The 17,708-nt window shown below is 41.3% G+C and overlaps 1 protein-coding gene across 8 annotated transcripts in view; it reads left to right on the top strand.

The window, feature by feature from the left end:
* Window positions 1-17,708, top strand: part of CNTN3 (contactin 3) — a 321,933-nt gene that overhangs the window by 289,855 nt on the left and 14,370 nt on the right. For 5 of the 8 annotated variants that reach the window (XM_033865296.2, XM_019947642.3, XM_033865295.2 and 2 more), the window contains 2 exons: window positions 1,647-1,762; window positions 13,941-14,124. In XM_033865296.2, the coding sequence (XP_033721187.1) occupies window positions 1,647-1,762; window positions 13,941-14,124 (300 nt within the window). The other 3 variants (XR_004528605.2, XM_033865299.2, XM_073787571.1) reach the window with 3 other exon arrangements.

Below are 17,708 nucleotides of genomic sequence, written 5' to 3'. Positions count from 1 at the left end.
CCCCGGGCCTTTGCTCTTGAGTAGTTTGAGCTCACGAAATATGATTTCACAGTATCTCCTCTATCCTCCAAGCCTTACAGTAAATTGAGAAAGTGGGTCCACAGTTGTCATTCCTGAAAACAGTAAGGAGGCTCAATTTTTCATCATACTGTCACCTCCTATGTTTGTTCTCTCTTTTCCCACTGAGTTCTGAGAGAAAAAGGGAGCAGGATTTTTAAATTTTTTGCAAAACCAAGAGCTTTTATATTCATAGCCAGACCCCATCTCCAAGAGCTGCTGAGAAGGATTATCATTACAAGAGCAGGTCACGAGTCTGAGGGGTGATGACAATTCAATTAACCAGGGAGTTTGGGTAGACGGGGTTGGGGGCGGGCGGCAGCTGGGAAGGAGGGATGGCCAGAGCCTTTTAATATCTTCTTGCCTCCTGCACTTTCCTTCTCCTGTTTTCTATTCTTGCCACCACTGATGATTTGGTTAAAGGTCTTTCTGTTCCAAATGTCAGAAACTGATTTGACTTGTCTTTTAAAAAAGCAGGGATTGGGGCTTCCCTGGTGGCACAGTGGTTGAGAGTCCGCCTGCCGATGCAGGGGACACGGGTTCATGCCCCGGTCCGGGAAGATCCCACATGCCGCGGAGCGGCTGGGCCCGTGAGCCATGGCCGCTGAGCCTGCACGTCCGGAGCCTGTGCTCTGCAGCGGGAGAGGCCGCAACAGTGAGAGGCCCACGTGCCACAAAAAAAAAAAAAAAAAAAGGCAGGGATTTATTGGAAATATACTCGCACCTTTCATTGAATCAAAGAGAGAGGTAAATAGCAAACCTCATGAAGAGCCTTAATCAGAGAAGCTCTGGGCCCTCAGAAACCTAGGGCTTCTCTAGGGCACCAGGGCTGGATTGATTGGCCTCAAGTCTTCCTCGTTTCTCCAAAGCACATTTCAAATTCTCAAGAGAAAAAAATCTAATAGGCCCATCCTTGGACCAGGGGTCTATCTCAGTATGCATCAGCCATGGCCAGGGGGCAGGATCCTTTAACGTAGAAATGGATGTTGGGGGAGGATGCATCTCTGCTCAGAGCTCCTAAGAGGAAAGAATCGCTGTGAGATCCATGAAGCCCCGAGAGTTCTCCATTACAAAGGGGATTTCCTCCTGTGTACGAAGCTCCGTGTGTGTGTGTGTGTGTGTGTGTGTGTGTGTGCGCGCGCTTATCTCCTCCAGAAGAGTACAAGATCTCATTTAACTTTGCCCCTCTTGTGGGCCTGGCTAGACAAGGCACTCACTAAATGCTTATTGAATAAATGAACTCTGTAGACCTTCACCTTTATTTGGAAAAACAACAAATAACCTAAAATAAGTAGCACTTGTGGGCATAGGATTTCCCATAGGCACTGTGGGACGGAGAGGAGAGAAATAATGATGGGGGGAAAGTAGGATGCCAAGAAGGGAGTGCTAGAGAGGGAGCAAGTTGCCCTGGCTGTTCAGCAAGGAAAAGCCTGTGGCTGTGATGCTGTCTCTTCCTACGAAATGGAAAGTGACCAAGACATGGTTCATGTTTTCAAATATTTTTACAGAATATTTTACATGTTCAAATATGTTAAAATGCTTTTTTTAAAAAAATAAGAACTTCAATATATTTTTCTGTTCCCAAATAGAGCCTACAGTAGCTCCATCTCAAGTTTGTGCAAATAGCTTGTCTTCCTCAGAAATTGAAGTTTCTTGGAACGCTGTTCCTTGGAAGTTGAGCAATGGACACTTACTCGGCTATGAGGTAATGTCTTTTAAAATTAATTAGCTCGTGTAAGTATGTTGCCACGCTACCTTGTCTGCTTTCATTTAAAAGTCTTCTTAACAATGACATCTTAGCTAAAGTCTGACTTTTGTTCAATTTTATCACCGTATTGTTCTGTGTGACTATCAAAGGATATTGACTTTAACTCAACCAGTTGAATGAAAGTGACTTTAGTTGAGGTATAAAAGAAAAAAAAATAAAAGGAAAGGAAATCGTGTATACTGTGGGCCTAATCTGTAGCTAGTTTGGCTAAAAAATAAGAGTGAGATCGAAACATAGTATTTAAGTTCACTGGGTATATCTGCTAATAGCTCTTCCAGTGCTTTGTCTTATTTTCTTGGTGGCCTTGCTACTTCTAGGCTCTAGAGAAGTCAGCCTTGTAGAATGTAATTCTTGCCTTCAAATCATTGCCTTTGGTGAAATAAGATGAAAGGTCTGAAACGGCATAACAGAAGACCAAATGTAATGAAGTTCAGAATAGGCCACACAGAAAGTGGTTGAGGGATGAGTGACCTTGAAAGGTTTCATAAGGGTAGTAAGGTTTAACAGGACTTCAAGGAAAAAAATAAGTAAACATAGAAAAAGTGGAAACATTCCAGACCGAGCATGGCACATTGAAAGAGTGGAAGGAGTGGAGTTCCACCTGCAGCAGGTGGTTCCTGTAGGGCAGGTGATGGTAGAAGGGTACAGCGGGGCCAGGTCACAGACGGCTCTGAATGTTAAGAAGAACCATTCTGGACTGGGCTCCATGTTTAGGACGGAGCAGTTAGAGAAAAGTGGGAGCAGTTGAGCTGAGAGCTGACAAGATAAAAAGCGAAGTCTTAAGAAGGTTTCTGTGACGATGAAACTGTGGTAGCCACAGCTGTGATTTCACCCCGACCCACAGCTATCTTCTTAGCAAGCTTCCCTCCTGCTTCTAATTCCTGATTCAGTGGCATATTTACATGCACGTGTTTGCAATACAGGACCGTGTACCCTGCCGCTTGCCAACATAACCTCAGTGGCTGCATGAGGGTGGCCACTTGCTCAAAGGCAGCTGACCCATGGACAGTTAAGCTGAGCTAGTCAGAGTCTTTTTTTTTTTTTGTGGTACGCGGGCCTCTCACTGCTGTGGCCTCTCCCGTTGCAGAGCACAGGCTCCAGACGCGCAGGCTCAGCGGCCATGGCTCACGGGCCCAGCCGCTCCGCGGCATGTGGGATCCTCCAGGACCGGGGCACGAACCCGTGTCCCCTGCATCGGCAGACAGACCCTCAACCACTGTGCCACCAGGGAAGCCCTAGTCAGATCCTTGTTTGAAGTATTGAAGCAAGCAGCATAGAGATTGTGTTTAGTGAGTATAATGCAGTGATATGTCAAATTTAGGGCCCAGTTCAGACTTCCCAAGTGAAGGCCATGGGCAGATAGGACAAAGCTGATTTACAGAGATGAGATGGAGCAGACATACTTTCATGCAGCCCTAAAGGATGGAGGCGACAAGGACCCATGGAGCTTAAAGAGCAAAGTAGAAGAGCTCTTTGACAATTGTCCAGTTCCTGAGTTGGCTCTTCTCTTTCTCATAATGTCACCTTGTCCTCCTTTTCAGCCATCAGCTCCCTTTACATTTGAACTTGAGAGAGTTCCTGGTCCTTGTAACCAAACAAGCAGTGACTTGAATAAATTAAAGATAAAGTAGAGAAAGGATTGGCTAGAGCAGTGGTGCTCAAAGGATGCACCATGGGCCACCTTCACCACAATTACCTAAATTTTTGCTGAAGATGAGCCCCCAGAATCCTCCCTGGGCCCACTGAACCCAAACATCTAGGGGTGGGTGTTGTGGATGTGCATTTTTAGTAAATACCCATAGGGAAACATCTTCCTGCACACGTATGTATGGGAAGCCCTGGTCTTGACAGAGAACCTGATCACAGACAGAGCTGTCCAGACTTAAGGAAACCGAAGTGATACTGAAGAAGCAAAACACCACATAAATACAGCAGAGCAACTTGATCAGCATCTTAAAGGAAGCCAAGAACACTTGGATGGAAAATTCCTTTAATTCCCTGACAGTGAGTAGAAGCAGTGAAAGATAGTGGGCAACCACTAATAGCTCCCCAATGATTAGAGAAATGGCATTGACAGGAATGGTAAGTGGGATGGAAGGAACACAGATGTAAAGGAGCGTAATCCTGAGGTCAAACCTGTGCCAGACCCCAACTCTGCCACCCACTGTGCTGGAAGAGTTACATCAATTCTGTGAGCCTCATTTTCCTCGCTTGCAGAATGGGAACAATGGGCCTAACCTAATTAGGATTTTGAGAGGATTGAATGAGATTAGGCACCTGTGCTTCTCACAGTTTCTGGCTCATAATAATAAGTAATGAATAAGTGTGAGCCATGTTCCAGAAGAATTTTTCAGATATTAATTTATAGATTTCTCCCCAGTAACTATTCTCAAGCAGTTCTTCGACTCCAAGCTCTTTTGCCTCGTGAGAGTTTGTGACAGCTATCAAGATGGGGTTGCCTGTGAGATCCCTTCCTTCCTCGCTTTGTTTCCAAAGCTCAAGCCTTTAAGGAGATTATTTCATGTATCCTAGAGGGTGAAGAGAGAGAACATGCCACAGAGGAAAAACTACAAGAGAAATTTCAGGTGACCTTGGAGGAAACGAAGATCTGAGGCTTACAAAATCTCGTGGGTCCCACAGCTTTCGACCTGGCAGTGCCCAGGTTGGTGGCCAGACCACAGAAGGGAACAGCTGTGCTTCCCACACTCAGCAAGGACTTCTTATTCCCGAAGCATGGCAGAACTGCTGGGCCTCAAGGGATAAGACCAGTGTAACAGTAAGTTATCTTGGCCAGGCTTTCGGAAGGGAGCCCCAGGAGTGACTGAAGTGGAATTTTCCATGAGCTGAGCAGGATATGAAATTCAGTGTTAAATCAAATTTACTTAAAGAAAATAGACGAGCACATTTGGCATCCCTCCAACAGCAGACTGAAGTACACATCCCCCATTCATAACTTTGTCCTTTACAAACTGTATGATAGGATCATAATTTCTGACTTTGTTGTAGCTTGTGAAGTAGTTAAGAGAAATAAGCAAGAGACTCTATATAAATGGGCTTTGTGGGCTTCCAGGCACCACAGGAATGTTACCAGTCACTGGCGATGGTTCTGACAGCTTGGCGGCAGGTAGATTTTAGAATATATCAGTTTAAGCTGATCATGAGTCGTCCAGATATGCATACTCCCTAAGAACGTAGAATTATACCACTGTGGCTCAGGTCAGGAGAGAGAGGTTGATTGAACAAGAGAGAAAACCAAAGAATCCAAGTAGTGCCACTGTAGTATCTCATGAAGTCCACACCATTTTGGAATCAGACAAACCTGCCTTCAGATCCACTGGGACAGAATATAAGCTCCACCAGCGACGGGATTCTGCCCGTTTGTTCACTGATGTATTCCAAGTGCCAAGAGTTGTATCTGGCACACAGGAGGCAGGCAAAAAGTTCATGTTGATTGAATAAATGCAATTTTGGCTCCATTATCTTACTGCTGTCGGCTTTGAGCACATTACGAATGCTCTCCAAGGCCCAGTTAAAACAGTAAATAACTCTCAGCATCACTGGAGAAACTTTAAGTGAGATAAAGCAGCCATTGTGAAAATGGCCCAAAGAGACTTTGGGAGCTTCTCCTTTTCTGTTTTGAATATTGGGCATTGGGATAAGATTTCATTGAAAGGGGAAATTTGAAAACCAGTGAAGTAATACAGAAACACTTAGCACAATCTGAGTATGGGACTCGATGCTGTTGTTTGTGTTGCTACTGGTGTTGCTCTTAGGTGGGGGGCAAAAAGATGCGGAGCGATGAGCATATGGGGCTTTGCTCGAAATTAATGATGACGTCTTGCCTATCTGTGTAAAGAGTACCAAATTTAACATCCAAATGGAGCCTGAATACAGTATTGAAAGGAAACAACTAGTGAAAGTTTGTTCCCCAAGTGCTTGGTATGTATGAAAAGAAAGAAACAAGCTCAGGAAAAGGTATACTAATTGGGGCAACTTAAGAAATAATTTATATAATTATGCCAAGATAAAAATATGTATTTTCATAGTCTCAGTAATGATTTAAACAGTAACCTGCAGAGTATTTAACTCTCAGGCATGTGGCTAACTTTCTGGGTTGCAGTTTCCCCAGTGTGGCTTTACAATTGTTAATAGCACCTGCTTCCCTCTCGTCTCATCATGTGCCACATGGCGTGCTGAGTGCACATCATCATTAGTATCTAGACTCATTTTCTTTCTGATTTGACCAAGTAGTCGTCGAGCAGCTCATTTCCCTGGGCTCCAATTTATTTCATCTTCTAAGCCACAACACTCAGGCTCAGATCTTTTCTTGTGCCCTTTGCATAGGAACAAGAGATACGTACAGACAAGGTAAAGAGGATGCAGATGATTTAAGTTCATGGGTAGTGGCTGCCTGAGGAACAAAAGCTCCAAAGTTCTAGCTTGGTATATACAGTCCATTTCTTTAAAGTCATTTTGTGTCTTGAGAAGATAAAACTTGGGAGAATGACCTTGATAAGTGATGGAAACAAAAATCTGTACTTGTGAAATACTACAGGTAAGCATATTTGTGGGACTGTTGCAGGAGGGGGACCCCTTCCAGGGCCCGAGAGTGGGCTCTTGTCTAACACTCAGAAGTGAAGTGTCCGGAGAGACACACGTGCTGACAAAGCAGAAGACTTCATTGGGAAGCGGCTCCTGGGTGGAGAGCAGCAGGGTAAGGGAAGCCAGGAGAACTGCTCTGCCCACGTGGCTCAGTCTCGGGTTTTATGGGAATGGGGTTAGTTTTGGGGTTATCTCTGGACAGTCACTTTGACTCAGGGTCCTTCCTGGTGGCGCGTGCATCGCTCGGCCAAGATGGATTCCAGCGAGAAGGATTCTGGGAAGTTGGCAGGACATCTGGGCTGGCATCTCCTCTTTCCTTGTAACCTTTCCCGAATTCTTCCGGTTGGTGGTAGCTTGTTAGTTTCGCATTCCTTACCAGGACCTCCTGTTGAAGATAAATAATGCAAGTGGTCACTGCGGTGCCTGGCCAGGGCGGGCCATTTCGGTCAGTGTTTCCCCGGGAGGGGGGGCGAGGGGGAGTTGTAGATTTTTTTTAAAGGTTTGGCAGCGAAATAGAACTTGGGTAGGGAGGGAGGGGAACATAGTAGATTTATTTTTTTTCATGTGTAGCAGTGGAACATAACTAAAAATGTGTACAGAAGGCCAAACTAAAACTTCACTGATACCTCTATCCTACCTCCTGTTCTAAACAGCTGTACAGAATGTGTTTAGCTCCTAACGTTTTAATTAGAATGGAAAAAGACGTCAAATATTTGAATACTTTTTTGAGAATACGAAAATTCTACTGGAAGAAACAAAGACATATGGAGAGAGTCTAATTCCTTACTATCAGAGAATTAACTTCACTCTAGAACGAGTCACATGTACGTAGGAAAATTGGATAGAGACAATTCAGGTCCATATAAATAAACAGGAAGGCAGCAAAAATGAATTGAGTAAATAAAATGCAGACTTTCTGGAGGTGGTGGAAGGATTTGTTATGCTGGAGAGAGCAGGAAGCATGTGTGTGAGTGAGAGCCACCCAAACAAAGCTGGGTTTGTTATTAGGCAAATATAGTCCCTACCAGACTGTGGCTCAGCATTGAGGGATCCAGGGGAGTAAATATCCCCGCCTCTCTCTCCTCGCACCAGCCCGTCTCCTGGCTTCTCTGTTTCTGAATTCAGGTTCGCTGCTCTCCTCTCAAAAGCCAGTAGTCAAGAGACAAGTGCTGGTAGGAATGGAAGAGTGGCTTTATTCAGGAGGCCAGCAAACTGGGAAGATGGCGAACTGGTGTCCAAAAACCAACTCTGAAGATGCTGCTCGACCATGAAAGTTTTTAAAGGGAGAATGATTTGGGGAGGCCTTCAGGGTCTTCCTTTATCTTCCACTGTGTGCAGACTTTCTTCTGATGGGTTGGTGGTGAGGTAAACAGGGCTGTGCTCCAGGAAACTTGTGCTCAGGCTGAAGTTACCATCCTCCACCTGGGCAGGGCCCTTAGTTCCTGCAGAAGAACTCAAAGGTGTTGTTATGTATATTCCTTGAGGTGGAAGCAGGACCCTGCGCCTCCACTCCCACCCCATGCACTATTATTTCTTGCCTGCTTCTCCTTTGTTTCTGTATTCCCTCCCTTCCCTGATAAGCAGTTATTTGAATCCTCCCTTTGGAACTCAGGGTAGGTCACGGAGGCTAAATGAAGCCTATTTCCTGCAAACAAGAAACTGGGTATACAGAAAGGATTTGTACTGGGAGGGCCGTACAGGGTCCTGCTCCATTTCCTCTCCATCCGGTGAGAAGCCAGAGGGTCAGCAAGTTGGTATGTAATTCACATCGGTCAGCCCTCCAGGGACTGAGAGCTAAGTAAAGAGTAGGAGATAGATCTGGATGTGTCTTCTAAAACCTGTCGAATGCATTTGCCTGCCCGATATTTATTGAAATGTGTTCCGTCTAACAGCTAAGATGAAATATTTGTCTTCCTGAAAATCTGTAAGTATACACAAAATTATTTCAGTCTGTTCTGACTAAATACCTGTACTTTAATGGCTAAAAAAGATGCCGTTTTTCAATATATTATTTTTATAAACTGCATTTCATTTTAAGCTTAAGTGAAATCTCTGATACTGTGATATGAAGGACTCCTCACAGCAGGGACATTCGTTTTTGGAATAACCAAATTACTTGCAGAAATAGAGATAGCATTTTAAATCCTGACATTCCTCAAGTTTATTTCTGTTTACTTACCGAGATAAAAAATATATTAGCTTGTGAAAGGGTATTACGGTTCTGAAGAAAAAATTATTATCAAGAAATTGGAGTCCCAGTGTTTCATGGGCACATAGAATATTAGGACTTGAGTAACTAGCTTGGTGAATTAAGGAAAAAAAAAAAATCTTCCTCTCTGCTCTATCCACAAAACAGTTCTGACACCAAAAATGTGGGGTTTTTCCTCTGCACCAACCAGTTCTCTGACACCAGCTGGGGGTCCTAAAATTCAATTCAATTTTGATCCTCTGTACCTAGAGTTAGCTTCAGATCCTACGAATTGGGGGTTCAGTCCCACAAGACTGCCCTCCACCCCCCGCCACACACACACAAACGTCAGATGCCAGGCACAAGTCCAGCCCTCCACTGACCAACTGAGGGGTTCCCACAGCCCCCTCCTTGGGTTTGATAACTTGCTAGAATGGCTCACAAAACTCAGGAACGCACTTTACTTACCATTATCCATTTATTGTAAAGGATACAACTCAGCAACAGCTAAACGGAAGAGGTGTGTAGGGCAAGGTATGTGGGAAGGGGCACAGAGCTTCCATGACCTCTCCATGCCCTCCACTCTCCCAGCACTTCAATGTGTTCACTTACTTGGAAGCCCTTCAAACCTCTTCAGTTAGGTTTTTTTTAATGGAGGCTTCACTGCATAGGAACGATTGATTAAATCATTGACCGTTAGTTAACCAAATCAAATCAACCTCCAGCCTTGTGTCAGGAGGTGGACCTGAAAGTTCCAACCCTCTAATCACAAGGTTGGTTACCCTGGCAACCAGTCTCCGTCCTGAAGATACCCAGGAGACCGCAGCCACCAGATGTCTCATTAGCATACAAAAGACACTTACCGGGGCTTCCCTGGTGGCTGTGGTTGAGAGTCCGCCTGCCGATGCAGGGGACACGGGTTCATGCCCCGGTCCGGAAAGATCCCACATGCCGCAGAGTGGCTGGGCCCGTGAGCCATGGCCGCTGGGCCTGCATGTCTGGAGCCTGTGCTCCGCAACGTGAGAGGCCACAGCAGTGAGAGGCCCGCATACTGCAAAAAACAAAAAAACAAAAAAAACCACACTTACCACTTCTGAGATTCCACGGGTTTGGGGGGGCTGGTGCAGAGACCAAATACATATTTCTTATGTGTCTCTGTGGTGGGAAGAAGGGAGGCATTTTTAAACTGCCTGTGTTTAAGTCATTCAAGAATTCACCAATATTGGGTACTTAGTGTGTACAAGCTTCGACCCAAGCGGCAGAGCTATGGTGATGACCAAGACAAACCTGCCTCCAGAACATGATTCCACCTTAGCATTCGCCCCTCCTGCTGTTTTCTGTGCCAAGGGATGCAGTTGCTGGCACTGGCGCACACTCACACTAGCAAACCAAGGCAGGGTGACCCGCTACTGATGGAGAGAGTGGCCTGTGTCTCTCAGGCTGGGTGATGAAAAAAAATGTTGAGAGCCACAATTCAGTCTTAACCACCTTCTCCTTTGGAGTTGATTTACCTTTTATTTTTCCTCCCTCTGAACTCAGAGTGAATCTACAACATGAAAATATCTGCGTTTCTTCAGTTCTGGGAAATTCTGAGACATTTTCTCTTTTATTGTTGCCTTTTCCTTAACCTCTCCTTCTGGAACTCTGGTTGGAAAATGTCATTCATCCTCAGTGTTTCTTAACTTGGCTTTCATAATTTTTCTTTCCTTCTCCATGTTCTGGATTTATTCATTCTGTCTTCTACCTTGCAGTCTTCAGCTCAATCCTAGCACTGATTTCTTTTTTACTATTGTATTTTTCAGGTGTCAGAATTCTACTTGATATTTTTTAGATTTGCCCCATCTTTTTTCTTCGTCTCCTATTCTTGCATTATAAATTTAGTCCCTTCTCTGGTAAATTTGAACATTTTAAATATACTTATTTTAAGATCCATGTCATCTAAACGTATAATAGGCAGTCCCCTGTGGTCCAGTCTGCTGACTTTCTTTCGTGTTAGCAGGGTTCCTCATGTGCTTTGTAATAGTTCTCTCTCAGCTCATCTTTTGTAGATGCTGCCTTTATGTTCTGACAATGTTATATTAACTCTTTTCTGCACAATTATATTTTCAGAGTTTGTTCCTTCAGCCTGGACACGTTTCCTTTCTTCATCCCTGTATTGTGGTTGTGCCTATAAAATCCATATTAGTTGGAGTTCTATTCTGTCCTCTCAAGTGTAGAACTTTTACCATTTAAACCCAGAACACAACTGAGAGGAAAAATGGTGTCTTTTCTTCTTGGCTTTTTCCTCTATTAAAAAAAAAAAAGACTATCCTCATATAAATATTTTTGAACAAAATTTTTATAGAACATAACTGATTATTACTTGGAAATATATATGTCACTGCTTTATTTCTTTATGCTTTAGTTATATGCATATTTATTCAACTTTTAAAGTAAAGCTATTTAAGAAGATTATATAATAAGTTTGAACTAATATCATGCTCAATTTTGGCACTAATTTTCTCTATGATTAAATATTTCCAATACCTGTCAGAAACTAATATCTAAAACTAAATCTCTCATTCTGATACATGGAGATTGGTTAAAGTACTTCAGAAACAAACTGCTATCAAGAGCTTTCAGACACCTTCTATGAACTGATTTATAAAAGATAATCCATAGGCTAATTGAAAATTATTTTTATTCTTTAAATCAGTCTCCTAAGGAATGATTTCTTAGGCAACTTATATTGAAGTAATTTGAATACAGAAAGAATGGCGCATGGATGGAAACCTAACAAGAGGCCAGTGTGTATCACAGGATGATATTGATTGAGTTACTTGAGTTCTCCCTGCCTTTGCCATTCCATGTGTTGAATGACAATTATTAAAGCTCATCATTATGTGATCTTTTTCCCAATCTATGCTCTATTCTAGGCCACAAGTTTTCAGGCTGACTACAGTGTTTTATTATAATTATCGATTGTGTCATTCTTAGTTTCATAACTAGACAGTGTTTTAAAGAGCAGGGAGCGTCTTATCATGGTGGTCATCTAAACCTAAGCAGTACCTCCGCTGTTTACAGTTGGTGCATTTAGAATGTTTGTGAGTTTTCCGTATCCATTAACAATTTGCGGGGTGTGGCTTTATAAAAGACAGTTTGGCATGTTATCCTTAATTAGTGAATAAAATCTATGTGGTTTTCTTTGATAATGGTAAATGGTATCTGTCATATCTGTGCATGTGTTTTGCTAATTTATATTTGATGCTTTAAAGCTGTAGGAGGTGCATATTCAATTCAGTCCTAATTATTTGGGTTTACGTCCTCCTTTCAAGGTTTTTCTGAAAAGTAATAGCTTCTTTCCAGGGAAAACGCACATATACACATACGTGAGCCCAGCATTTTGCATGAATTTAAGGGGGCCTTGATATCAATATAAATATACATGCATAATATACACACACATATATACATGCACATATATAGGGAAAATACTGATCTTGCATGATATTAATATGCTAATTTGGGATTATTATGGAAAAACCTGAGATTTTATATTTTGCTGTTAATCTTTTTTAAAGAAATAATTTTATAGTTGCTCATTTTTTTAAAGTAACTTTAGGTGTATTTTTCTCAGAGGCCTGAAATGGGTTTACCCTATGCAACCCATAAACACGTTTTGTTTAGCCCACAGACAAATGGGGCCAACTCTAAATTTGGGACATTTGACATTAAAATCAAAATTTTTGCTTTCTTTTAAAAAAAGACCTGTAAACACTGGGTCCATCTTCCCCCCATCGACCAGAGCTGCGGAGAGGCTCCATTACGAAGATGGAACGTGCCTGTCTCCTTTGCCGCAGTTCCCACACGTCTCTACTGCCTTCATGACTCTGATGGCTGAGCATCGATTGCCGTTTTCATTGTGCTCAAGCAGCCGTTTACTTACAGAAATTATAGAACTGGTTTCCTGTTTTCATATTTTGCTATCGAAGTAGATAAATGAAAGTCAAACCAAAAGGGCAAAGACTGCAAGAAAAACAGGAAAGTGCCTCTTTCTTTCTTTGTTATTTTTAATAAATTTATTCATTTAATTTATTTACTTTTGGCTGTGTTGGGTCTTCGTTGCTGTGCGCAGGCTTTCTCTACCTGCGGTAAGCAGGCTTCTCATTGCAGTGGCTTCTCCTGCTGTGGAGCACGGGCTCTAGGCTCCCAGGCTTCAGTATTTGTGGCACGCGGGCTCAGTAGTTGTGGCACACGGGCTTAGTTGCTCTGCGGCATGTGGGATCTTCCTGGACCAGGGCTCGAACCTGCGTCCCCTGCGTTGGCAGGCGGATTCTTAACCACTGCGCCATCGGGGAGCCCCAAGTGCCTGTTTCTTTAGGAAAGTAAAAAATATGTACTCAGTCTGCTTTATGTATTTGTGTTACATGTCCAACCCCTGCTTTAGATGGTCAGATGGTGATATCTGGTCTCAGCACGAGGAATAGTTGCACTTTTCATGAGCCATTTGTTTGGTGGTTTTGTTGCTGTTTTTATTTTATGAAGGATCCAAACTGTCTAGCAAAGCATAGTAGGACTTCATAGCATAAATCGGAGTTCACTGGGGAACATGTCTTATTATTGTATTTTTCTACTTTTATTTCTTTATTTTGTCAAATACTCTCAAAACATTTTTATATTTTTATACTGTAAATGTATATATCTTCATAAGCAGTCTCAGATCATTTTGCACGATTCACAATAATGAAATACAAGTAAAACATTTCAATATATCCATATATTAACCTATGTTACCTGCCTTCCTGTTCTCTGCAGCAGCTCTGCCTACTCGGGGGTCTTGGTGACACTTGGCCATCACTGTAGGACGAGCCAGTGGCCAGCTGGCTTTTCAGTGGTCTTTGCTCTGACAGGTCCCTTTCTTCACAGAAAGCATCTTCACCATCCGTCAGAGTTTAAGCATAGCTGTCAGCCTTCCAGCGTTGAGCCTGAGCCAGGTTGATTAGGGTCTGGGAAGGAGAAGCAGCTCACTCTCTTAGAAATGCAGATTTTTTCCCTTCATTTTCTCATTTATAAGGCTATGGGCTAGTAGCATGTAGCACTTACTGTCTTTGAATTTATCTGGTTTATTTGTGTACTTATTACCTGTCTCCCCCAGGAGTCCCTTTTCTTTCACGTCTGTGGCACAGAGCCTAAGGCAGCACCTAGCACATAGTAGGTCCTTAAAAACTACTTGTGGAACAAATGGTAAAGTAAATAAATTACAGTGCCCATTTTAATAAAAATCACTTAATTTAAAGGATGCTGTTTTGTCAGTCCTTCTCATCTTTTATGTTTTCTGTCCACCAGGTGCGGTATTGGAATAATGGAGAAGAGGGATCATCGAGCAAACTGAAAGTGGCAGGAAATGTGACATCGGCCAGACTCCATGGCTTGAAGAGCAACTTGGAATATTACACGGCTGTCCGGGCTTTCAACAGCGCTGGTACCGGTCCCTTTAGTGCCACAGTTAATGCAACCACCAAGAAAACTCGTATGTATCTTGTGATTTTTTTAACGTCAAAAAAATACTTTGCATTTAAAATGGTAGCCTTCTTTATCATTTTAGATGGACAACACAAGTCAGTAAGCCCAATGAATGATGGAAACCCAACTCCAATCCCTTGTAAACTCAGAGGCACACATACATGTCTTCCTGATACCCCTAAATCTTCAGTTAGAAACCCCATGTGAAAATGAATGTGCATCTTTTGAAAAATTTTGGAGTGGGATGTTTAGTCACGTCCATCCACTTTTCTTTTAAAATGTGATCAAGCTAATTGGTTTATTTCATGTATTTTTAGTTCTCCAAAGCTTGAGGATTTTTGATAAGCATGAATAACTTAAAGTTCAGGCCAAAGAATCAAGAGTGATGTTTTTCTTCTTTTCTTTCCTACTTATTCAAAAGAGGGCAATGTACAATAAAAGGTTACCAGTCAAAGATGTTGCTTCACATGAATACATGGATATTTTAAAAAATCTGACCAGAGATGTCAGTCAGTGTTGCCTTCAAAGCTGAGTCTTTGTTAGCTGTGTATTCACAGATACATTCACAAGCACCAATTATGAGCTATATATTAACCTGGCTTTAAATTAGGCTACGGAAAAATCAGTGATTTGCAATTTTGTAGTCTTTCACATATATTTCCATGAAACTGATAACAGCAGTATATATTTAGTTATTGTATTGTATTGCTACTTTCTCACAATGCAACCATTTGAATTACTCTTGTCATCATCATCGTAGCTAATAGCAATTAGAACATTTTATGTTCACATGCTTTACATGTATTCCCACACCTAAACTTCATACCTACCACATGAGGTAGGTGTCGTTTTTACTTCTTTTTGAAAGATGAGGAATGTGGGCATGACAGGATTAACTTTAATTTTAAAACAATGGTGCAGTAAAACAATTTTTCTTCTTAATTTATTTTCAAAATTAATTAACCCAGTAAAAATGTTTTGTTAACTGGCCCTATATGGGAATGAGACAGTTATTGTGTTTGACTGCCAATTTCATTAATGCATTTCTGTTTCCGTATATAATACCCAAACTTTCGTGAGAATGTACGTTGGCTGGCTAAAATTGCTAAGAACAACAATAGTATAAAATCTAATTTTATTACTAGTGTTATTTATGGGTAAGTTAAAATATATATAAAACACAATTCTACTATGGATTTTCATTAACCAGTGTTCATTTGATCAGGAAAGTTCATATTTTTACCTTTGTATTATCTATTGAAAAGAGAATTTGGAGAGAAATTTTAGCAACCAAACATTTTAATCCCTTTAAGTAGCATATATTTACAAGCAACCAACTAATGTGGTAATTAATTATCCTTCACTACTTATTAGGAGAAGCCTGACGCCATCTCTTATAACACATGGTTGGGGTTAGACCAAGGAGCGTGTCGGTTTGCCAATAAACTGAATATATTCTGCATTTAGAACTTTTCGCTAAATATATTTGGTATTCCCAGTAGCGCTTCTGAATTAGTAAGATTTAAATATACATAATTATTATATGTTCAAAGCACAGCATCAGTCAAAAATTCTGATTGCACTGATGCATGCATACAAGGTTATCTGGCTCTTTCCTCCGACTTAATAATTGATGTGATTACTCGCTAAGAGATTATGGTTGTAAAAGACTGTGTGACATCATCATGAAATCAGTGAAGAGCTTAGTGAATTGGTTAGACAGAAGGAAGAGATTGATTATAAATCAATAGGAATTTCATGGTAATGTACAGTGAGTGAAATAGAATTATAAAAAAGCACAACCCTTTAAAATTTAAAGATAGCCTATAAATACCCAATCTAAAGTAGGAATTTGCAGGTTACAGTAATGATGGTGATTATGATTTTAATGACTAACACTTACAGAGCAATTTCCAGTCTCTGTTCTAAGTATGTTTCATGTATTGATTCTTAATTCTCACAGCAACACCGTGACTTGGAAACTATTAGTAGTCTCATTTTAGAGACGATGTGGAAGCACATAGAGGTTATATAACTTTCCTGAGATCACAGAGTAAGTAGCAAGAGAGTCATACAAATCCAGACATAGTCTTAACCGCTGTACTAGCCTCTTTTTCAACCATATAATTCGAATGTTCATGCCGTATATAACACCGGTATTTATTGGGTTTTTACTCTGTGTTTAGGAAGCAGGTAAGGTGATCAAAGATAGACAGGACTTCTGTGCTCATGGACCTGGAGTCTCATGGGAATTCCAGTAATTGAACAAAATCCCCCCTGCAAATGATACATTCCTATCACCCCAATTTAACTGGAGTCTGCATGTGGGGCTGTAGGTGTTATTAAAGAAAGGTTTCCTACTTTGAGTGGGAAATTCATAGAGATAATTAAAATCCCTAACTATTCTAAGATTGTGTATAAAGACCATCGTTAAGTTTTAAATTTTACATTCATAATTTTTCTAATGTACCAAAATACAAGTAAGACAATCTTTGAAAACTATTTCTAATATTATTTTACTGGCAGCTCTTAATAGTCATACTAACGTTTGACACGGTGTTAGCTTCAAATCCTAGTTACAAATTTTAATAAGGCTTTTGTGATTATCACTATGAAGAGAATTATTGTCATGCTTCAGGCATAAAGAACGAAGATAAGATCTTTGAGTCTTTGCTTGCTATCTGTCTTCCCCTCTGGATTGTAAACTTTATGGGGAAAGAGTCCCTCTGTGTCTGTTCACCCAGCCCCAGTGCCCAGCCTGGCACTGGGAGCCACTCATTAAATGTTTAGTGGGTAGCTAGATGGATGAATGAAATCTAAAGAAGCAGGCCAGCCTGAAGTACTGTTATTAATCCCATATACTTCCTCTTGACTGAACATGGTGAGTTCAGAACACTTACTGGAGTCCTTCACCATCTTACTTAAAATGTGCAAGTTTCATGTACTTGTAATCATGGAATTCTGTATGCGAGGCTTTACATCCATACAGATCTTGGGTGATATTTTTGATTAATGTAAATAATACAAGGATTCTCAGGTTAAGGACTGTAGCTTCCATTACACACTTAATTCTTGATATCCAAATACTTGTGTTTTTTTAAAGCATTGCTAAGTTAAACACTAATTAGCCTCTTTAAGTAATCAAAGATGGATTTTTGTTACTTGCAACCCAAAGAGAGCTAACTCTTAAGAACATCTTTTATCTAAAGGCACTGATGAGGAAAAATCGCAGATAGCATATAAATGACGAAATGGAACGGCTTCTAAAAGGAAACATACTGAGAAGTTTATGTTCGGAGATTGCAAGAAAGAATGTGGAGGGCAAATATTCTGCTTTGAATGACTGAAAAGTCAAGTGGTAATCGTGGCTTTCAGTATGGATAAATTTAGCACTCAACATCCTCAACGATCACCTAACATCTCAAATTGATTATTTCTAAAACTAAGTTCTTTAAATCATCCACCCCATTTAAAACCTGGCCCTTCTACCCTATCAATATTCCCCATCTTGGTAAATTCAATCCCGTTATTGCAGTCGCTCAGCCACAAAAATTTGGAGGTCATCCTCAACTCTTCTGTTTCTCTTATACC

This window comes from Tursiops truncatus, chromosome 10 (genome assembly GCF_011762595.2).
Source record: "Tursiops truncatus isolate mTurTru1 chromosome 10, mTurTru1.mat.Y, whole genome shotgun sequence".
Lineage (NCBI taxonomy): Eukaryota > Metazoa > Chordata > Mammalia > Artiodactyla > Delphinidae > Tursiops > Tursiops truncatus.
The sequence above is the reverse complement of the archived record's forward strand: the minus strand, read 5'-3'. Positions and strand labels throughout refer to the sequence as shown.